This window comes from Chiloscyllium punctatum, chromosome 7 (assembly GCF_047496795.1).
Source record: "Chiloscyllium punctatum isolate Juve2018m chromosome 7, sChiPun1.3, whole genome shotgun sequence".
NCBI classification, from domain to species: domain Eukaryota; kingdom Metazoa; phylum Chordata; class Chondrichthyes; order Orectolobiformes; family Hemiscylliidae; genus Chiloscyllium; species Chiloscyllium punctatum.
In genome coordinates, this window is record NC_092745.1 from 119,165,877 (window position 1) to 119,188,105 (window position 22,229).

General features: G+C 41.3%; 1 protein-coding gene across 2 annotated transcripts in view; it reads right to left on the reverse strand.

Moving 5' to 3' along the window:
* Nucleotides 1-21,580, reverse strand: part of LOC140480093 (serine/threonine-protein kinase N2-like) — a 127,721-nt gene extending 106,141 nt beyond the window's left edge. The window contains exon 1 of one of the 2 annotated variants that reach the window (XM_072574733.1): nt 21,011-21,580. In XM_072574733.1, coding sequence (XP_072430834.1) covers nt 21,011-21,031 — 21 coding nt within the window. In that variant the 5' untranslated portion in view covers nt 21,032-21,580. Of the gene's footprint in view, nt 1-20,858; nt 20,894-21,010 lie in introns of those variants that run through there. The other variant, XM_072574732.1, reaches the window with a different exon arrangement.
* Nucleotides 21,581-22,229: the final 649 nt, after the last annotated feature.

A 22,229-nucleotide genomic window follows, 5' to 3' on the forward strand; every position in this document is an offset into this window, starting at 1 on the left:
TAATTTTCTGTCCAGTCTATCAAAAACTCATCTAAATCCAAATAGACCAAATACGTTACCCCTACAGAAATTGAGGCTATACAGAGTATAGTCTATTGAGTTTTTCCATATTGGATTCATGTTGACTTTCCTTGATTAATCAACAGTTTCTCTGTAAATGACAACTTAGATTGTGTCAGATTTTCCTCCAATTTGCTCAAAAGGTTAAGCTAGCCTGTGATGACCCAGGTTATCCCTCCTCATTGTTCAACATTAGCAGCCCTCTAGAACCATGCCTACAGACAAATGGAGGAAGAATGACAGCCAGACCCAACCATTCATTTTCTTGCTTCTTGTCGCTGACCAGGGTACACTTCATTCAGATACAGGGATTTACATTCAATTAGCAGAAGGCACAAAAACATCAGCTCCCATTCCACACATTCAAAAAAGGTGTTTTTGTACCGTGCTTCAACATATTTGATTTGCTGTACTTGTCTTTATCTTGATCAAATCTCTTCTGGGGTAGAAGTCACCTGTATGAGGACAGATTGCACCTGAATCGGAAGGGGACTAATATACTGGCAGAGAGATTTGCAAGAGCTGTTTAGGGAGGATTTAAATTTGTAAGGGGAATGGGACCCAGGGAAATAGTGAGAAAAGAGATCAATCTGAGACTGGTACAATTGGGAAAGGGAGCGAGTCAAAAATGGAAGAAAATGGAATAGCATAGGATAAATAGGCTTCAGATTGTTGTGCTGACCTGTGGAACCATCGAGGGCCAAAGGGCCTGTACTGCATTGTAATGATCTACGCTTTACGTTCCAACAGTCAGGGCAGCAAGGAACAAAGCAAAGAACAAGGTAGGGCTGATTAATTTAACTGCATTTACTTCAATGCAAGAGGCCCAACAAGGAAGGCAGATGATCTCAAGGCATGGATAGGAAGGTGGGACGGGATATCAGCAATTACAGAAACATGGCTCAGGGATAGACAGGACTGGCAGCTAAATGTTCCAGGATACAAATGGTATAGGATGGGGGGGGGGGTCATTTTTAATAAGGGATAGCATTACAGCTGTACTGAGGAAGGATATTCCTGGAAATACATCCAGGGAAATTATTTGGGTTGAACTGAGAAATAAGAAAGGGATGATAGCCTTACTGGCATTGTATTATAGACCCCCTTAATAGTCAGCAGGAAATTGAGAAACAAACTTGTAAGGAGATCTCAGCTATCTGTAAGAATAATATGGTGGTTATGGTAGGGGCTTTTAACTTTCCATAGACTGGGATTGCCATAGTGTTAAGGGTTTAGATGAAAAGGAATTTATTGTGTGTGCAAGAACATTTTCTGATTCAATATGTGGATGTTCCGACAAAAGAAGGTGCAAAACTTGACCTACTCTTGGGAAATAAGGCACAGCAGGTGACTTGAGGGGTCAGTGAGGGAGCACTTTGGGGTCAGCAACCATGATTCTATTAGTTTTAAAATAGCGATGGAAAAGGATAGACTGGATCTAAAAGTTGAAACTCAAAATTGGAGGAAGGCTAATTTTGACAGTATTAGGCAAGAACTTTCAAAAGCCGATTGGGGGCAATTGATTGCAGGTAAAAGGGACAGCTGGAAAATGAGAAGCCTTCAAGAACGAGATAAGAATCTAGAGACAGTATATTCATGTTAGGGTGAAAGGAAAGGCTGGTAGGTGTAGAATGCTGGATGACTAAAGAAATTGAGGATTTGATTATACCTGATGTATGCCTCCTTTCTCTTAGTCAGGAGAGATTGAGTGAATCCTCAGAAGAGCATAAAGGAAGTAGGAGTATACTTAAGAGGGAAATCAGGAGGGCAAAAAGGGGACATGAGATAGCTTTGGCAAATAGAGTTAAGGAGAATCCAAAGGGTTTTTACAAATACACTAAGGACAAAAGGGCAACTTGTGAGAACACAAGGCTCTTCAAAAATCAACAAGGCAGTTTACATGTGGAACTGCAGATGGAGGAGATACTCAGAATTAGGCATCAGTGTTTACTGAGGACAAGGACAAGGACAAAGAAAATTATAGAGAATGTGGGGAAACAGATGGTGACATCTTGAAAAATGTCCATATTACACAGAGGTGGTGGTGCTGGCTGTCTTGAAATGCATAAAAGTGGATAAATCCCCAGGACCTAATCAGGTATACCCTATACCTCTTTGGGAATCTAGGGAAGTGATTGCTGGGCCCCTTGCTGAGATATTTGTATCATTGATAATCACAGGTAAGGTGCCGGAAGACTGGAGGTTGGCTAACGTGGTACCGTTATTTAAGAAAAGTAGTAAGGAAAAGCCAGGAAACCACAGACTGGTGAGTCCGATGTCAGTTGTGGGTAAGTAGTTGGAGGGAATCCTGAAAGACAGGATTTACATGTATTTAGAAAGGCAAAGGCTGACTCGGGAGAGTCAGCATGGCTTTGTCCATAGAAAATCATGCTTCACAAACTTGGCTGAGTTTTTTGAAGAAGTAACAAAGAGAATTCAGGAGGGCAGAGAGTAGATGTGATCTATATGGACTTCAGTAAGGTATTCAACAAGGTTCCCCATGGGAGACTGATTAGCAAGGTTAGATCTCATGGAATACAGGGAGAACTAGCCATTTGGATACAGAACTGGCTCAAAGGTAGAAGACAGAGGGTGGTGGTGGAGGGTTGTTTTTCCACACTGGTGGCCTGTGACCAGTGGAGTGACACAAGGATCAGTGCTGGGTTCACTACTTTTTGTCATTTATATAAATTATTTGGATGTGAACACAGGGAGGTATTAGTTAGTAAGTTTGCAGATGACACCAAAATTGGAGATGTAGTGGACAGCGAAGGTTATCTCAATAGAACAGGATCGTGATCAGATGGGTCAACGGGCTGGAATGGCAGATGGCGTTTAAATTTAGATAAATGAGAGATGCTGCATTTTGGAAAAAAACAAGTCACAGCAGGACTTATACACTTAATGGTAAGGTCTTAGAGGGTGTTGCTGAACAAAGATACCTTGGGAGTGCAAATTCACAGTTCTTTGAAAGTACAGTCACAGCTAGATAGAATAGTGAAGATGGCGTTTGGTATGCTTTCCCTTATTGATCAGAGTATTGAGTAGAAGTATCAGGTGGTCATGTTGTGGCTGTACAGGACATTGGTTAGGCCACTTTTGGAATATTGAGAGAAATTCTGGCCTCCTTCCAATTAGAAGGATGCTGTGAAACTTGAAAGGGTTCTTAAAAGACCTACAAGGATGCTGCCAGGGTTGGAAGATTTGAGCTATAGAATATAACAGCATACCTTTGGCCCTCAATGTTGCGCCACCCCGTGAAATCAATCCAAAGCCCATCTAACCCACATTATTCAATTCTTGTCCATATGCCTATCCAATGCCCGTAAAGTTTGCGAGTCTACAACCGTTGCAGGTAGTGCGTCCCATTACTGAGGAAAGAAACCACCTCTAACATCGATACTATAATCTATCCATCACCCCTCGTGCGAGCAATCCCCATTCTTGGGGAAAAGGTTCTCACTGCACACCAAATCTAACTCGCTGATTATCTTGTATGTCTCAATTAAGTCACCTCTCAAACTTCTCTCTAACGAAAACAGCCTCAAGTCCCTCCACCTATCCTCATAAGACGTTTCCTCCATACCAAAGCAACATCATAATAAATCTCCTCTGAACCCTTTTCAAAGTTTCCACATCTTTCCTATAATGCGGTGATCAGAACTGTAATACTCCAAGTGCAGCCACACCAGACAGTTTTGTACAGCTGTAGCATGACCTCATGGTTTTGAAACTCAGTCCCTCTACTAATAAAAGCTAGCACACCATATGCCTTCTTAACAGCCCGGTCAACCTGGGTGGCAACTTTGAGTGATCTACATACATGGACACAGATCTCCCTTCTCATCTACACTACTGAGAATCTTACTATTTGCCCAGTACTCTGCATTCCTCTTCTTACCCCTTCCAAAGTGAATCACCTCACATTTGTCTGCATTAAACTCCATTTGCCACCTCTCAGCCCAACTCTGCAGCTTATCTATGTCCATCTGTAACCTATAACATCTTTCAGCACTATCCACAACTCTACCAACCATAGGGTCATCCACAAATTTACTAACCCACCCTTCTACACCCTCTTCCAGATTGTCAATTTTATAATTGAACAGTAGTGGACCAAAAAGAGATCGGTGGTACACCACTAGTAACTACAGGAAGAGGCTGAATAGGCTGGGGTTGTTTTGCCTGCAACATCAGAGGCTGAGGGGTGACCTTCTAGAGGTTTACAAAATCATGAGGGGCATGGATAGGATAAATAGGCAAAAGTCTTTTCCCTGCAGTGAGGGAGTCTAGAACTAGAAGGCATAGACTTAGGGCGAGAGGAGAAAGATATAAAAGGGACCTCAGGGGCAATCTATTCACGCCGAGGGTGGTGCATTTGTGGAACTGGCTGCCAAAGGAAGTGGTGGAGGCTGGTACAATTACAACATTTAAAAAGCATCTGGATGGGTATATGAAAAGGAAGGGTTTAAGAGGGAAATAGGCCAAGTGCTGGCAAATAGAACTAGATTAGGTTAGGATTCTGATCAGCATGAAGGAGTTGGACCAAAGGGTCAGTTTCCGTTCTTACTTCTCTATGATTCTAAGTCACTAAATAGAGACACTCTCTCTTTTTCCATTTAAATAGTGATAACTTCATCATCATCCTGGTTGGTACTATGCTATTATAGTTTTCTAGGTACAGCTATCAAAACCTATGCACTCTGGCCAAGGTACCATGTCAAGTCTACATGTGCACATCAACAAGTCACTAGTACAGGCCCATTACTATGTATCAACCTTAACTAAGCATTACAGTGCAGCATACTACTGTACTCAAACTTGACTGTTTAAAAAAAGTATCAGATTTATTACTGCCATTGCAGATAAGCAGTCACATTAATGGGGTAACAGCAAGTCAAAACTAAGATAGCAATAAAAGGATAACACACATCTTAACAGCTCCAGTTGTACAGAAAAACAAAGACTACCAGAATTCTGACTAACAGCACTATTAACTTTTGACGTTGTATCATCGTATTAGCATGCAAACATAAGCAAATTACTGAATTCAAATAAAAGAAACAATGCCTCTTTTCATTTAAATGTAATCTATTTACATCAATTTCATGTTGGATAACAAAGAACACCAGAAGATAATGATATTAGAAAAAAGAAACTGTCCCCTCCCAATGTCTCTAGTTTTGGATCAACAATCAAAGCTTGGCAAAGCAGTGGGTTTGAAAGAATAGTCTTAAAAGGAGGGAGTGGAGAGATGGAAAATAAAGGGAGTTTTCAGATAGAATTCCACCAGGGTATGGAACTAGACAGTTGAAGGCACAAGTAGACAGTAAAGGCGGCATGCAGAACAGGCCAGAATCAGAAGATTGAAGAAATACGACTGAGTACTGCAAGGCTTGACAGGTATATACATAAGCACAGCAGATCAGGCAGCCATCTGAGGAGCAGGAGAATCAACATTGCGGGCATAAGCCCTTCATCATTCATCGATTCTCCTGCTCCTCAGATGCTGCCTGACCTGCTATGCTTTTCCAGACCATACTCTCAACTGTGATCTCCAGGATCTGTATTCCTCACTTTCTCCAAGTATAAGGATAAGGCTTGGCTACAAAAGGGATATAATAAGTGTTTTGAAAAGTTAGGCATTGGGAAAGCAGAAAACCAAAATTTTTCAGAGCTGACTTTTCTGGAGTTTGAGGCAAGCTAAGTGAATGACAAATACTGTAGTCAAGATTAACGAGTGACGAAGGTTTATAGATGAAGGTTCCCAACAACTGATGAACTGACACAGGAACTGGAAGCTGACAACATTATAGAATTGGAATTGGGTAGCCATTGTGGCTGAGTAGATATGGGTTTAGATTTATTTTTCATCTTAGAAAGAATGAGATGCAAAAAAAAATGCAAATGAACAGTTTGGTTAAACTTTAGACAAAGATAGAATTAGTAGCAAGTCTGTGGTGTACATACTAATAATCAGATTAGAATAGTGACCAAGCACAGATTTTTGGGAAACTTCAGATACAACAGTGCACACAATGGCCTAAGAAATATTGAAGATGACGGAAAATAATCAGATTGGAAGCAAATCAGAGAAGATCCACCGAACTTGATGAAGCAAAGACATGGCAGAAAGATCAGCAGGAACAATGCATCACTGTCACGGAGAGGATATCATTTCCAATTTTGGTTGGCTCCCTTCTCTCAGCATAGATTTGCTGATCTCCAGAAGGCAGGGTCTACAAGTCAAAGAACATATGGTATCTGGACTTAGCAGCATTAAAGAGTCAGTCATTTTTCTTTTAAAAGAATGTTTTCCAAGCTGTCAGGTTTACTTCAATTACCAATAGTTGGTCAAGCATTATAAAATGGGAATACAAGGTATCTTAAGTAACATTATGCCAGTGTTGCCAATTCTAATACAGATGTCACATGGCTGGCTGCAAGCCAAACATAAAACTGAGGCTTGCTGAGTTTCCATACACTGGTCACTGATTCCTAACCCCCCCCCCCCCCCTCCCCTCCTCAGACCATTCACAATTTTGGCAACATATCTGACTCTTAGTTGCAATTCTAACTTTGTATGATCTCAGTGACTGGATACCAAAAGCAACTGAAAATACCCAGTAACCAGCATTCAACTTTTTTTTTTGACAGTGATCATTAGAAGTGGTGAACTGACAATCCTACATAGAACATAGAAGAATACAGCGCAGTACAGGCCCTTCGGCCCTCGATGTTGCGCCGATCAAAGCCCACCTAACCTACACTAACCCACTATCCTCCATATACCTATCCAATGCCCGCTTAAATACCCATAAAGAGGGAGAGTCCACTACTGCTACTGGCAGGGCATTCCATGAACTTACGACTCGCTGAGTGAAGAACCTACCCCTAACATCAGTCCTATATCTACCCCCCCTTAATTTAAAGCTATGCCCCCTTGTAATAGCTGACTCCATACGTGGAAAAAGGTTCTCACTGTCAACCCTATCTAACCCCCTAATCATCTTGTACACCTCTATCAAATCACCCCTAAACCTTCTTTTCTCCAATGAAAACAACCCCAAGTGCCTCAGCCTTTCCTCATAGGATCTTCCTACCATACCAGGCAACATCCTGGTAAACTTCCTCTGCACCCGTTCCAGTGCCTCCACATCCTTCCTATAGTATGGCGACCAAAACTGCACACAATATTCCAGATGCGGCCGCACCAGAGTCTTATACAACTGCAACATGACCTCAGGACTCCGGAACTCAATTCCTCTACCAATAAAAGCCAGTACGCCATATGCTTTCTTCACTGCACTATTTACCTGGGTGGCAACTTTCAGAGATCTGTGTACATGGACACCAAGATCCCTCTGCTCTTCCACACTACCAAGTAGTCTACCATTAGCCCAGTAATCCATCTTTTTATTACTCTTACCAAAGTGAATCACTTCAACACTTAGCTACATTGAACTCCATTTGCCACCTTTCTGCCCAGCTCTGCAGCTTATCGAAATCCCGCTGTAACCTGCCATATCCTTCCTCACTGTCTACAACTCCTCCGACTTTCGTATCATCCGCAAACTTGCTCACCCAACCTTCTAACCCTTCCTCCAGGTCATTTATAAAAATGACAAACAGCAATGGTCCCAAAACAGATCCTTGCGGAACACCACTAGTGACGGCACTCCAAGATGAACCTTTGCCATCAACTACTACCCTCTGTCTTCTTCCAGAGAGCCAATTCCTAATCCAAACCTCCAACTCACCCTCAATGCCATATCTCTGTATTTTCTGCAGTAGCCTACCATGGGGGACCTTATCAAACGCCTTACTAAAATCCATATATACCACATCTACCGCTTTCCCCTCATCTACCTCCTTAGTCACCTTCTCAAAGAATTCAATAAGGTTTGTGAGGCACGACCTGCCCTTCACAAAACCATGCTGACTATCCTTGATCACATCATTCTTATCCAGATGTGCATAAATCCTATCCCTTACAATTCTCTCTAAGACTTTGCCCACAACAGAAGTGAGACTCACTGGCCTATAGTTACTAGGATTATCCCTACTCCCCTTCTTGAACAAGGGAACCACGTTTGCTAGCCTCCAGTCCTCTGGCACTACTCCTGTCGACAAAGAGGACACAAAAATCAAGGCCAATGGCTCTGCAATCTCCTCCCTTGCTTCCCAGAGAATCCTAGGATAAATGCCATCAGGCCCAGGGGACTTATCTATTTTCACCCTTGCCAGAATTTCAAACACCTCTTCTCTACATATCTCAAAGCCATCCATTCTACTTATTCGTGCCTCAATATTCACATCGACAACAATGTCCTGTTCCGGAGTGAATACTGACGAAAAGTATTCATTCAGCGCCTCCCCAATCTCTTCAGCCTCCACACGCAACTTCCCATTACTATCCTTGATTGGACCTATTCCTTCCCTAGTCATTCTTTTATTCCTAACATACCTATAGAAAGCCTTAGGGTTTTCCCTAATCCTACCAACTAAGGACCTTTCATGTCCCCTCCTTGCTGCTCTTAGCTCTCTCTTCAGGTCCTTCCGGGCTACCTTATAACTCTCAATCGCCCCTATTGAACCTTCACGCCTCATCTTTACAAAGGCCGCCCTCTTCCATTTAACAAGGGATTCCAACTCCTTATTAAACCACGGCTCCCTCACACGACCCTTTCCTCCCTGCCTGACAGGTACATACTTATCTAGGACACTCAATAGTTGCTCCTTGAACAAGTTCCACATATCAATTACGCTCTTGCCTTGGAATCTACTTTTCCAATCCACACATCCTAAGTCATGCCTCAACGCATCATAATTTCCCTGCCCCCAGCTATAACTCTTGCCCTGTAGTACACACTTATCCCTCTCCATCACTAGAGTAAAAATCACCGAATTGTGGTCACTGTCCCCAAAGTGCTCACCTACCTCCAGTTCTAATACCTGGCCTGGTTCGTTACCCAGAACCAAATCCAGTATGGCCTCACCTCTTGTTGGCTTATCTACATATTGTGTCAGGAAACTCTCCTGCACACATTGCACAAACACTGACCCATCTAACGAACTTGAGCTATAGCTTTCCCAATCAATATCAGGAAAGTTAAAGTCTCCCATAACAATCACCCTATTACTGTCACTCTTCTCCTGAATCATCTTCGCAATCCTTTCTTCAACGATTCTAGGACTATTAGGAGGCCTGTAAAAGACTCCTAACAGGGTGACCTCACCTCTCCTATTCCTAACCTCAACCCAAACTACCTCAGATGGCAAATCTTCCTCCATCTTCCTTTCCACCGCTGTAATACTATCTTTGACAAGCAAAGCCACACCCCCCCCCCTCTGACCCTACTAAAACATTTAAACCCTGGAACCTGCAACAGCCAATCCTGTCCCTGATCTAGCCACGTCTCCGTAATAGCCACAACATCGAAGTCCCAGGTACCAACCCACGCTGCAAGTTCACCTACCTTATTTCGTATACTTCTGGCATTAAAGTATACACACTTCAAGCCACTCTTCTGTTTACAGGCACCCTCCTTTAAGATTGATGCCATATTCCTAACCTCCCTACACTCCAGGTCCTGCACCCTAAAGCTACAGTCTGGGTTCCCATGCCCCTGCAGAGTTAGTTTAAACCCCCCCCAAGAGCACTAGCAAACCTCCCCCCAAGGATACTGGTGCCCCTCAGGTTCAGGTGCAGACCATCCTGTTTATAGAGGTCCCACCTTCCCCAGAAAGAACCCCAGTTATCCAAGTACCGAAATCCCTCCCTCCTGCACCATCCCTGTAGCCACGCATTTAACTGTTCTCTCTCCCTATTCCTCGACTCTCTATCACGTGGCACGGGTAACAAACTAGAGACAACAACTCTGTTCGTTCTAACTCTGAGCTTCCAACCTAGCTCCCTAAAAGCCTGTCTAACATCCTCAGCACTCCTCCTACCTATGTCATTGGTGCCAATATGGACCACGACTTCAGGCTGCTCCCCCTCCCCCTTAAGGACCCGGAAAACACGATCAGAGACATCACGAACCCTTGCACCTGGGAGGCAACATACCAAATGGGAGTCTCTCTCGTTCCCACAAAACCGCCTATCTGTGCCCCGAACTATCGAGTCCCCAATTATTATTGCTCTGCTCTTCTCCACCCTTCCCTTCTGAGTAGCGGGGACAGGCTCCGTGCCAGAGGCCTGAGCCCCGTTACTTACCCCTGGTAAGTCGTCCCCCCCACAAGTATCCAAAACGGTATACTTGTTCTTGAGGGGAACGACCACAGGGGGTCCCTGCACTGGCTGCTTCCTCCCAGTCCCCCTCACTGTCACCCATCTATCTGCCATCTTTGGAGTTACTACTTCCCTATAGCTCCGATCTATGACCCCCTCTGCCTCCCGAATGATCCGAAGTTCATCCAACTCCAGCTCCAGTTCCCTAACACGGTCTTGGAGGAGCTGGAGATGGGTGCACTTCCTGCAAGTGTAATCAGCAGGGACGTCCATGGCATCCCTCACCTCATACATGTTGCAGGAGGAACATTGCACTGCCTTCACTGCCATCCCTCTAAAGCTAACCTTTATTTTTAAAAAAAAACATCTTTCATGTTAGAGCAGAAAATCAAAATGCCATTAAAACACAATATTTGAGGTTGTTACAAAACTGCCCATTAAAAAGTTATAAATTTAATTTTTAACCAACTAAAGTGGCTATAAAGTCTTAGAATATTATCGATGTAGGCCAGAGATAATGATGATGAAGCTGTGTAAGCATAATCACAATATGGAACAACTGGATAAGATTGTCTGTACCAAGTAATGAGTCAAATTCCATAGGGATTCAAAACAAACATTACATCATAGCTCAATAGTGAAAGGAAAAGCAGTTCCAAAAAAAAAAATTACCCATTCTAACTACATAAAAATTCTGCTCACATCTACACCAGTTTAATTTGGAAATGTAGCCCATCAAGGAGTTTATTATTTAGCCAAGTTCATTTAATTGCATTATTCAAAACAGCATTATATCTATTATGCTAAATATTTTACGTAAGAAACTCAAGTGTTTCTGAATGACACGATAATCTTGAAGAGAACGCAGTCAAAGGCAAGTGGGTTACACCCTTGAATTCTTCCCAAATTGCTCTTTTGGTTATCCAAAATACGTTTGATCTCATGTTGTTTACCAACTCAAAAGATTCTTAGTTATGACACCAGAACCTATAACTACAATGCAGCCAAATTTGCCCATACTGTCAAATGACACCATGACTACCTTTTTCCTAAACAAAAGATCAGGCAGACATACTGCCATCAGGTGATCTGTAAGCTCTAAGCAAAGGCTATTAGATTTGCTACATTGGAGTCTGCTGGCCATCATGGCTTCAAGGACTGATGGTGTCACACTTGCACTAACTTGGTTGGTCAACTTTCTGGAAACATATAGTTGGGTATTGGAAATAGACAGAATCAATTCAGTTGCAAAATCCCTTTTGCACACAGTCTCTCAAACAAAAAGTCTGCAATACAAATTTCAAAATGATGATTCATACAAATGATTATAAACTGTTTTTAGTCACGCCATTGATAAAATACTTTCAGTTACTTCCTAATAGCCTTCACTTCCAGTCTTCCTTATACAATTGTTAAGAGATAGACATTGGGTTAGGGATAATTCATGAAAATCACTTCATGTGAGAAAAAAAATTAGTAATTCTAAATAAACTAAACTATGTTACAAACCTTTAATATTAAATATTGAAAAAAAAGCCAAGAGCAAAGGTACACTGGTTTATGAAAGTCAAAGCAGCAAAATTCTATTACTGCTATAGTTCACTGCAACTCAGTTAAAGACTATACTTGGAGAAGGGAATGGAAGAATTTCAGTAAGAAATGCAGTGCCCTTTCCACCCATGTGCTAGGATGCAATTCTAGATACAGAACCCAAATACCAGCTATTCCGGTAGGTCCACTCAAGGACAAAGGAGGGAATTTATGGGTGGAGCCTGAGTGGGCGAGGTCCTTAAAGAATACTTTGCATTCATAGGCACAAAGGAGGGGGACATGTTGCATGATGAGTCTCCAGACATGCATGCTCATAAATAAAAGATGGTGGTATTGTAAAATGCATTAAAGGTAGACAAGTTCCCAGTACCTGATGGGATCTATCCCAGAATGCTGCAGGAGGTAGGTGAGGAAATTGCTGGAGCCTTATACAAAATCTGTGTCCTCTTCAGTCACACGAGATATCCCAGAGGACTAGAGAAGAGCCAATATTATTCCTATTGCCCTGCTTAAACAAAGGAACAATCAGGAAATTACATGCCAGTGAACCTTACCTTAGTGGTTCAGGAAATTATTGGAGAAGATTCTTAGGGATAGGATTCACTGCCTTATTAGTGATAGGCAGCATCGGCTTTATGGTAAAGGTTCTCTCTCAAACTGGATTGAATTTTTTGAGGAAATTACAAATATGATCAATGAGGGCAGCATGTAGATGTGGTCTATACAGACTTTAGCAAGTCTCTGACAAGGTCTGGTGTGGCAGGCTGATACAATGGATTAAATCACATGGGACCCATGATGAGCTGGGAAGATAGCTATAGAAATGGATTAGTCATACAAGGCAGAGTGGCAGTGGAAAGGTGTTTATCAGACTAGAGATTGGAGACCAGTGGTGCTCTGCAGGGATCAATGAAGACACAAAACAGATGCTGGAAAAGTTCAGCAGGTCTAGCAACATCCGTGAAGAGAAATCAAAATTAACATTTTGGGTCCGATGACTCTTCCTCAGAATCGCTGGTTAACTTTGATTTCTCTTCACAGGTGCTGCCAGATATGTTGAGCCTATCCAGCAACTTCTGTTTTTGTTTTAGATTTACAGCATCTAGAGTTCTTTCGGTTATCACTAATGCTAGACCCATTATCTTTTTGTTTTAATAGGGGATAGAGGTTTAAGGTAAAAAGGGAGTAAGTGCCAGAGGTGGAGGAGGTGGATACAATAGCAACGTTTAAGAGATAACTTGACAGATGTATGAACAGGCAAGAAAGAGGGATAAAGACCACAAAGAGGCAAGAAGATTTTAAGTTTAGAAAGGCATCATGTGTCAGTGCAGTCTTGGTTAGCCAAAAGCACTGTTTCTGTGCCGTACTGTTCTTTATTTTGTAACACAGAAATGACCTCCAGCAACTCACAACGGAATGTCAATTATCTTGTGCTTTAATTATCTGCCAGGATTTTAATAGGGCAAAGTCATACTCTATACTTCACCTCACTGGAGTTAGGGGATTGCACAATCAACCTCACCAAAAGGGACTTAATATACTTTTTGTCTTCGTTTCGGAGTTGTCATTTAAGCAAAAATCTAGTCTTTTATTACATCTAGTTGAAGGGAAGAGAGATCTATTCCTTGTAACTGCCAGCAGAATTACAGAATAGTTGCAGCACAGAGTACATTCCGGCCATCACACCTGTGCTGGTCCATTGAAGGAAAATTCACCCAGTGCCACTTTACTTCCCTGTTTCTTTTCCGAGAACAATCCAATTCTCAAGTTGAAAAGCATCAATTGACCGCTTCCTCCACACAAACACTACATTCCAGATCTTATCCATTTGCAATGTGAAAAGGCTTTCCCTAATCAGGAGATGTTCACCTGCATTTAAGCAGCAATCATTAACCAAAAAGCAACATACTGCAGATGTTAGGAATCTGAAATAAAAAGAAAGTGCTGAGGGAGGAATGCAGCATATTCAGCAGGATTGGTGGAGAGAGAAATAGAATTAACATTTGAGGTCTATGATCTTTCCTCAGATTAGGAAGAGTTAGAAATGTCATAGGTTTTGAGCAGAATATGGATTCAAAGACAAAAGTGAGCAGAAGCTAAATGACAGAAATGGTTATCTGAAAGGAAATGGCAATGGGGCAAATCTACTGACAAAAAGGAAGAAAATAAGCAAAGAAAAAAAAACACAGAAAGCCAATGATACATAAGAATTCATGGTCAGAAATTACTGAGTTTAGTATTGCGTTCAGAAGGCTGCAAACTGCTCAGCTGAAAGAAAAAAAAATGCTTTTCCAGAAACTAGCATCAAGTCATGATGGAACAGTGCAGTTCAAAAACAGAAATATTAGTGAGAAAAAGTGGTGGAAAATTAAAAAGAAGTGACAAATCAAAAGCTTGCAAATAAACACTGCTGTTCTGCAAATTGTTCACATCACTAACACCAGAGCTTTTCTGGTTATTTCAATGTCACAAGCATATTTCTTATTTGTTTAGTGCAACTGTCAATGTGCAAGACAAACATCCAAATAAAAATTTGGGTCAGTTTTCAGGAGTTTCTTTGCTATTCTGGAGAGAAGCAGTTAGGAGAAACACTGACAACCTACTTCTCTCCTGCCACAGTCTCAATTTGCTCCTTAAAGCATACAATAGTCTTTGCATCATGATCTTTTGCAGCAGAGTTCTGGTTACTTTTTAAAAATTCTTCTGTTACATGCAGTGATTAGTTTCCAGATGTCTGGTTCAGTAACTCGAAAGTATATGCCCTAGCATTTCTCTCATTCAATCGAGCTACCCCCAAGTTCCAGACTCCTTTGTCTAAAAATATTCTCTTTGCAAACTCCCCAGCTACAACATTGTTTCTCTATTGTCAAATTAATATTCTGGACATGGGAAGCATGATAAAAAGGCAATCATATTTTCCATAACTATCTTTATCACCCAATGTTAGCTCCTCCAATTTTCTCGCTGGTTGCCATCTGAACACTCAATGATACTTTTCAAATTACCAATATCCATGACTCATCTTTTGAAGATGGATTCCTGTACGCTCTTAACATGTATATGCCAAGTAACCCACTTCAGTGCTGTGAGAAATCACAATTCTGTACAACAGAAATCATTCCTTTCCACCAGATTCTTCCAAATACCATAGATGGAAAAGTACACAAGCCCAGTTTGATGTTATACAATTTTGGGCCACTTGCAGCTACTCAAGATCATTCACATCACAACCACAGATAAGTATCTACAATTAATTTCCCTCTTGGTTGCCAAGCAAACAGAGGAACAGATAACCTAAATGGTATTTTAAGTCCTCCACTCCAATGTTTTTCCTCCCTTCTCTCCTCCTCCCCCTACAAACATTGCTATTTAAAAATAGAAAGAGCTAATTCCTCACCACTCACTTTCTTGCAACTTCACTCCCCTACAGTGGGGCGATGGTTTTGTCTTCAGATCTTTTAGCTTTCTTGAAGTGCTTTCTTTCTTAACAGATGATATCTATCAGTTTTTGACTCTTGACTGAGGTATGTCATTTTTCATGGGAGTAGAGGCACTTCTACTGTACTATTTTTATATATTTGCTGCATTTCTTCACAGGCCTTAGCTGTTCACTTTTCAAAACTAAGGTTTCATTATTCTTTGCTTGTTCCTAGTGCTACCATTTTGAACATTAACTCCTGAATCAATAATATTAGCACATGGGCTTTTCTCAATTGAATAACAAAATGTATTTCCTTTGAGTGCAAAGTATCCTTCATCTTTTTTGCCCCATAAACATCCACTAATAAGGCCTTTCATAACAAGACATCAGTCATGTTGCCAATCAGCCTCGGAGTTGAACTTGCATTCCTTTTGGAGCCAATTTAACAAGTACATAACTAGTGCCAGTGTACTATCTTACTGGTCCAAAGAAATACTGGAATGGCAAGTCTTGTGGTTCTTCCCAATGTGTCAACTAGTTATAGCAGTAGCGGAGCCTTTTTAGCCTTCAAGACCTAAAGTCTGACTCTCCATTAGTGCCAATTAGCTCATAATTTGGGCAGCAGAGAGTATCCTAGAAGTAGCCAAGGTCACTTGGCTACTATCTGTCACAGGCTGCTACCTTCCTGATAAAGGGCTTTGCCCGAACCACTGACACTCCTGCTTGTCAGATGCTGCCTGACCTGCTGTGCCTTTCCAGCACCACAATCTTGACGAATGTCACATGCACTAAAAGTGGGCATGCAGACCTCAAATGAAATCAGGAGGAGGTTTGGCTCTCATGGTTGATCAAAATATTGGCAAATAATTCAAAGCTAAAAATTGGTATCTGGTCATTGTCAATGAAAATAAGAAACGACAGAAATGTTGATAATTACTTAAAGCCCAATTTTACAGTACAGAAAGAGGTCACCATGCTAAGGATGCTAATATTGAAAATTATCACACAAACAAAAGCAACAATTAAACTAATAGGACTAAAATATTACAAATCCCTCTGGACCAGGCAGTTTTCTCCAAGGGTTTAAGAGGAAGTAGGTAAGTAGTAAGTAGGATCACTAACATTACATCACAGGAGCCATAAATAGACATTTTTATTTATCCATGGCCAAGATCAGCCTTAGGCGACATTATAAATATTTTTGATCACCCTGTTCAGATATGTTATGACCTCTCTGGAACAGGTGGGATTCAAACCAGGCCTTCTGGCTCAGACGTATGGATGCTACGGCTATACCACAAAAGCCCTCAAGCAACTTGATAAGTTGTGCACATAAAAGTACAAAATTAAAATGAAATGTTCAGATTAAACAAACAAACAAAACTGTGGTCAATGAATTTCAAAATAGGCAAGAGAGAAGTCAAGGCTAATGGAACTCTGGCTTTTATATCAATTCCTCCCACCTCATTAAATTCCTGTTAAAAGAAAAGGGGCTTCGGTCAGACCACACCTATAGTATTTACAAACATCACATTTGGGAAGGATATACTGGTCGTGAGAGTGCAAACTAGTCTAAGTAATCAGTTCTCAAACTGCAAATTTACTGAAGTTCAAAAATGTTTCCAAGGAGAACCAAGGCACATAGGTAAGAAAATTAATTTTGCTGATTGTTTAATGCACGATTAGAGGAACAGCCCAAATGAATTAGAGTCAGAAACAAAATGCTGGAAATCACAGGAGGTCAGGCAGCATTCATGAAGTGAGAGAGAAGCTAATGTAGAGTCTAGGTGACTCTTCAGAGCCAACGAAGCAGCTCTGACGAAGAGTCATCTAGACCAGAAACGTTAGCCCCTCTTTCTCCACTGATGCCGCCTGATCCACTGTGATTTCCAGTATTTGTTGTTTTCAGTAGATTCCAGCATGTGTCGTAATTTGCTCCCAAAATTAGAGTCAGACCTTTTAGGAATGAAATTGGGAAATACTTCTACAAAGTCTGGCAGGAATTTAGAATTCCTTGATCAAAAAGGCAATTGTCACTAAATCAATTAATTTTAAATCTGATTTTGTTTTGAAAAACAAAGGAAAACCAGGTAAAAACAAACAAACAAAGTCACATCAAGTATGTTCCTGGATGAACCAAGATCACACAAAGACAACAGCCCAGGTACAAAGGTTAAATGGCTTCCCACTGATCCTGGGTTCCCACAGCTCAGATTCAACCTGCAGCTAGTTGATTAGTGTGTTGGATGGTGACAGGCAGTTATGGAATCAAATACCAACAGGGATTCACCACTTTAAGACTGGAAAGGGAGGAAAGTTGACAAAGATGGATAGAACTACAGGGTAAAATTAGTCTTCGGCATTGAAGCAAAAAAAATCTGGTAGTTTGGAAAAATGGGTAGCTGACTGGTTATCGTGCATTTTGTGCTACTGTCCAAGAAAATACACCAAATGCATCGTTGTGGAGCTCAAAGAAAACAAAATTAGACATGTCTCTATGGTATTTCGCTATCAATTTTATTTGTTAACATAAGAGGGGATCTATTATGCTTGAAATACATTCACATTTAATTCCCAAGCAATCCTTTACACATTTGTTATTCTTATAAAATCGATTACAAAGACATGTTGAGGTCAAGGAACATCCAAAAATAAAAGTGAATATTATACATATATTAAAAAGATTTCAATAATGTCCAAATCAGTTTAAAAATTCAATCTTAGGATGCAAGCACCACAAGCTGGGACAATATTTATTTCCTATCCCTAACTGCCCTTATAGTGATAAGCTACCTCCTTGAACTACTGCAATCCATCTGGTGTAGGAACACCCATTATGCTACTGGGAAATCTAGATTTTTGACCCAGCGAGGTTGAAGAAACCGAGTTATTTTCAAGGCAGGTTGATGATTGGCTTAGAGGAGAACTCAAGTGCTGGTGTTCCCACGTTCTTCAAGATGCCAGTGCTCCAGGGTACGGAAGGCACTGTCTAAGGAGCCTTGTAAATTTCTACCATTAATGGCTGTCACCGTCTCAAGCTGTCTGCTTTGTCCTCTATGTGGTCAAACGCCTCGAGTGTTGTTGGAGCTGCACTCATGCAGTATACTCCTAGCTTGTGTGTCATGGACTGGGTTTTGGGATTTAGGTGGCAAGTTACTTGCTGAAGGATTCCTAGTCTAACCTTCTCTTGTAGCCACAATCCATTTCAGCTTCTGGTCAAGAGTATCCTTATGTCGATAGTAGGTGATTCAACAGTGATAATACCACTGAATATCAAAGGGACAATGACTAAGATTTGCTCTTGTTGAAAAATATCACATACAAGTGCAAGCAATATTTCTTACTATTTGTCAGCCCAAGCCTTGTGGCACTTGGACAAGGACTGCTTCAGTGTTTGAAGAGCTGCAAATTGTGCTGAACATTGTGTGATCAGCTGATGTCCCCACTTCTGAAATTATGATGGACCTTTGCTCCAGCATAAAAGTCAAATGGATATGTTCACTAACGACTGTAAAATGTGCAGCAACATCTGGGAGCAAAATGACAGTTATAAATAACATTTTTTGTTAATCAAAAATTATGTTGTTATCTTGAAATGATAATGGCCAGATAAACAAGCATGGAGAAAGTGAGGACTGCAGATGCTGGAGATCAGAGCTGAAAACGTGTGGCTGGAAAGGTGCAGCAGGTCAGGCAGCATCCAAGGAGCAGGAGAATCGACGTTTCGGGCATGAGCCCTTTATGAAGAAGGGCTCATGCCCGAAACGTCGATTCTCCTGCTCCTTGGATGCTGCCTGACCTGCTGTGCTTTTGCAGCAACACACTTTCAGATAAACAAGCATAGTATGGGCAACAGAAAAAAAAACATTCTCAAATTATTGTGGTTTGACTTAACTAACTCAGTCAACTTTTTTTGTTAAAAATGTTAGCGTTATGCCTCTCGTGACTGCACAAGACAGCAGATTTTGAGACGTGGTAATAGATGGTGAAGTCAGTCACGTGGTTCCTGTTCATCTCACGTACCTTAAAACTTATATACACATGTAGTTTTTGTTTACTTCCCCATCTCATAAATATGGGCAGGTTTTATCCTCCTTTAACCATTTAAAATGTTAAAATAAGGAAACTCTGTCAGAGGTTTTCTGCTCCTCTGTGCTGCATGACAGAAAGATTTATGTTTTATCCACAAAATTATGACACTAGACTTGGATTGTAACATCAGCTGACAGGAAAAGAATGTTTTACTACAAAGTAACACACACTGAGTTATGCCCATGTACATTTATTGTGAGGACATATGATATCCTAAACAGTACATTTGCAGAATTTACTACACAAGCAGGTTCCAATTACATGAGATCATTCAAATAGTTGAATGGAAACTTCATTCTAATTCTTTTCAAAATTTAGTTTCCTGATGATTTCCTGGACAGGATTTCAGTATTTATCAATTTGTAATGATTCACATGTCTGTTTGCAGAAAGACAGTTTTTAGCTTTTATATAATTGTGACCTTTGACAAACATTTATATTTGTTTTTTCCACAACTGACAAAGTAATGTGCAATTCCAAAGACTCATTAAAATGTATCAATCCAACTGATGCAGCCAGTACAGAACAAAAGATTTCATTTCCAATAAGAGAAAACCTCAGTCTACTCAAATCAATTGGAACGATAAAGGGGGCTAATTTTAAACAACTAATTATCTTAAATACACAAAACCGGTCTATTCCTACCGAATCTGAAAGAAAACGAATGATGTCCACACATTGCACTACTTCCTTACAATATCTAAAAAAAGTGACATGTATCCACTGTGGCCACACTGAAGGTGAAACAGAACTGAAGATTCAAGTTAGAAAATAGACTGTTCCGAAAAGCAGGAATTTGCAAACTCGCTTTACGCCTCCATTAAAGGATATTAAAGAAACGAGACTCGGTGCTGGGCAGGCGGCCAAGAGTCCAACAACAATTAAGCAGTTTTCCTTCATCACCAACCCCCCCCCCCCCCCCCTTCCAGTGGTTGATATTAAAGCTAACTCAAGGCCTGGAAGGTCAGGCTCTTCTGGGCTCCCAACTTTTCTACACATCAAAAAAAACTTAAAACAAAAACATACACACAGGGATCGACCAAAAAGAAAACTTGCCCACAGTCAAACACACGCTTTCACCCTCTTCCACCCCCCTCCCCAAAGAAACACCTAAAATCACCCTCAACAGTTATTCTCCCTCTACTTTTAAAATTATAAAATTTATCTCAATCGTTGCCCACCCCCATTCCGCCCAACCAACCCTTCACTTTGACCAAAAACAAAACAAAAAAAGGAAGAAAAAAATTTGTCAAGGATCTGACTGACTTTCCTCAGTTGTTGTGGGTAGGAGAGCAGTTTGCAAAACAAAAAAAAACTTGAAAACCAGGCAGAGGGCGAACGTTTGTGGGGAGAGGGGGAAATCAAAACGAGAGAGAGAGAGAGAAAAAGAGAAAGTCGGTAGATCATACATTTAAAAAACACACATTTTACTACAAAAAGTTGGAAGAGTGTGTGTGTGAAAGCCGAGCAACGCTGCCCCACACCCTCTGACTCTCTTACCCCGAGAAGCCTCATCGTCCCACTTTCTTTTTCCCTCACACACATTCTCTCTCTCTCACACACATTCTCTCTCTCTCTCTCTCTTTCTCCCCTCCCCTCACACTCCCTCCCTCTCTCTCTCTCCCCCTCAGTTACAGGCGAAGCCTCTTTACCTGGACTGGATCCGCCGCCATCTTGGCCTCCCTCTCCCTCTCCTCCGGATCGGCCGACGACGGTGCTGCCGAAATCCACAACCACCTCCTCCTCAGAACTGCCGACTGGTTTGGGGGGGGGGGGGGGGCTGTTTATAGAACTTTTTAAAAAATATATATAAAAAAAGAAACAAAAAAAAACGAAAGGGAGAGGAGACGACCCACCTCAGCGCATCCTCCCCGCCGGTCACAGCCCCCCCTCCCTCCCCAAACCTCTATTAATGTTCAAAAACAAAGTGCACACACAAAACTCCAAACAATATTTTTCTCAAAAACTTAAACCCAAAAGGGAGGAGAGCTTAAAGTGTCAGCTAGCCATTGACTTCCAAATTCTGAGCTTCGGTTATGAAGAGAATTGCTGCTGTCTCGCTCTCTCAAACTTGCGGGAAACTTTTCACTTTTTTTTTGGTTTTAATTCTTTCCCCTGTCTCTTTTTTTCTCTCCCCCTCCTTCAGAAGGATGGGCACAAACCAAGTGTTTAAAAACGTTAGCCTCCGCCCTCTGAGGAGAGCCCGCCTGCTCCTTCCCTCTGCGTTCACTAACCCATCATGTGATTCCCTCTTCCCAACACATTTCAAACAAATCACCATCAATATCTCCACCTCTTTTGTGTGTTGTTCTTTGCTCTAACTGCTCAGTTTTGTTTTTCCCTTTCGTCTCCAGCGGCTGTCAATCCAACAGAGGTTGAATAAACCTCTTCCACTTCAACAAACTTTTGACAGTGCACCTACCTGCCAATTCTCTTCCTTCCACTAATTTGTGCCACCTTGGAAACATCTTTCATAAAAAGTTGCACTTATAATTTTTTTTACAATGAGCCCCTTCCACTAACTTGTGTCACTTTGGAAACATCTTTCATAAAGAGTTGTATTTATAATTTTTTTTACAATGAGCCTGTTCAGACATGCCTCATCTGAAGCAGGTGGGTCCTGAATTCAGTTTCTACTGGCCCTGAGGCAAGGGACACTACCACTGTCCCAAAAGACCTAAGCAGAGCTGCACTTTATGCAGTCCAAAATCGAAATAAGCACTTTTGAAGTGTACTCTCTGTTGTAATGTAGAAAATGCAAACAGCACACTTGCGCACAGTGAGCTCCCACAAACAACAATTAATGGTCAGAAAATCTATTTTCTCTGATGTTGATTGAGGGATAAATATTGGTGTCTTCAAAATAGTGCC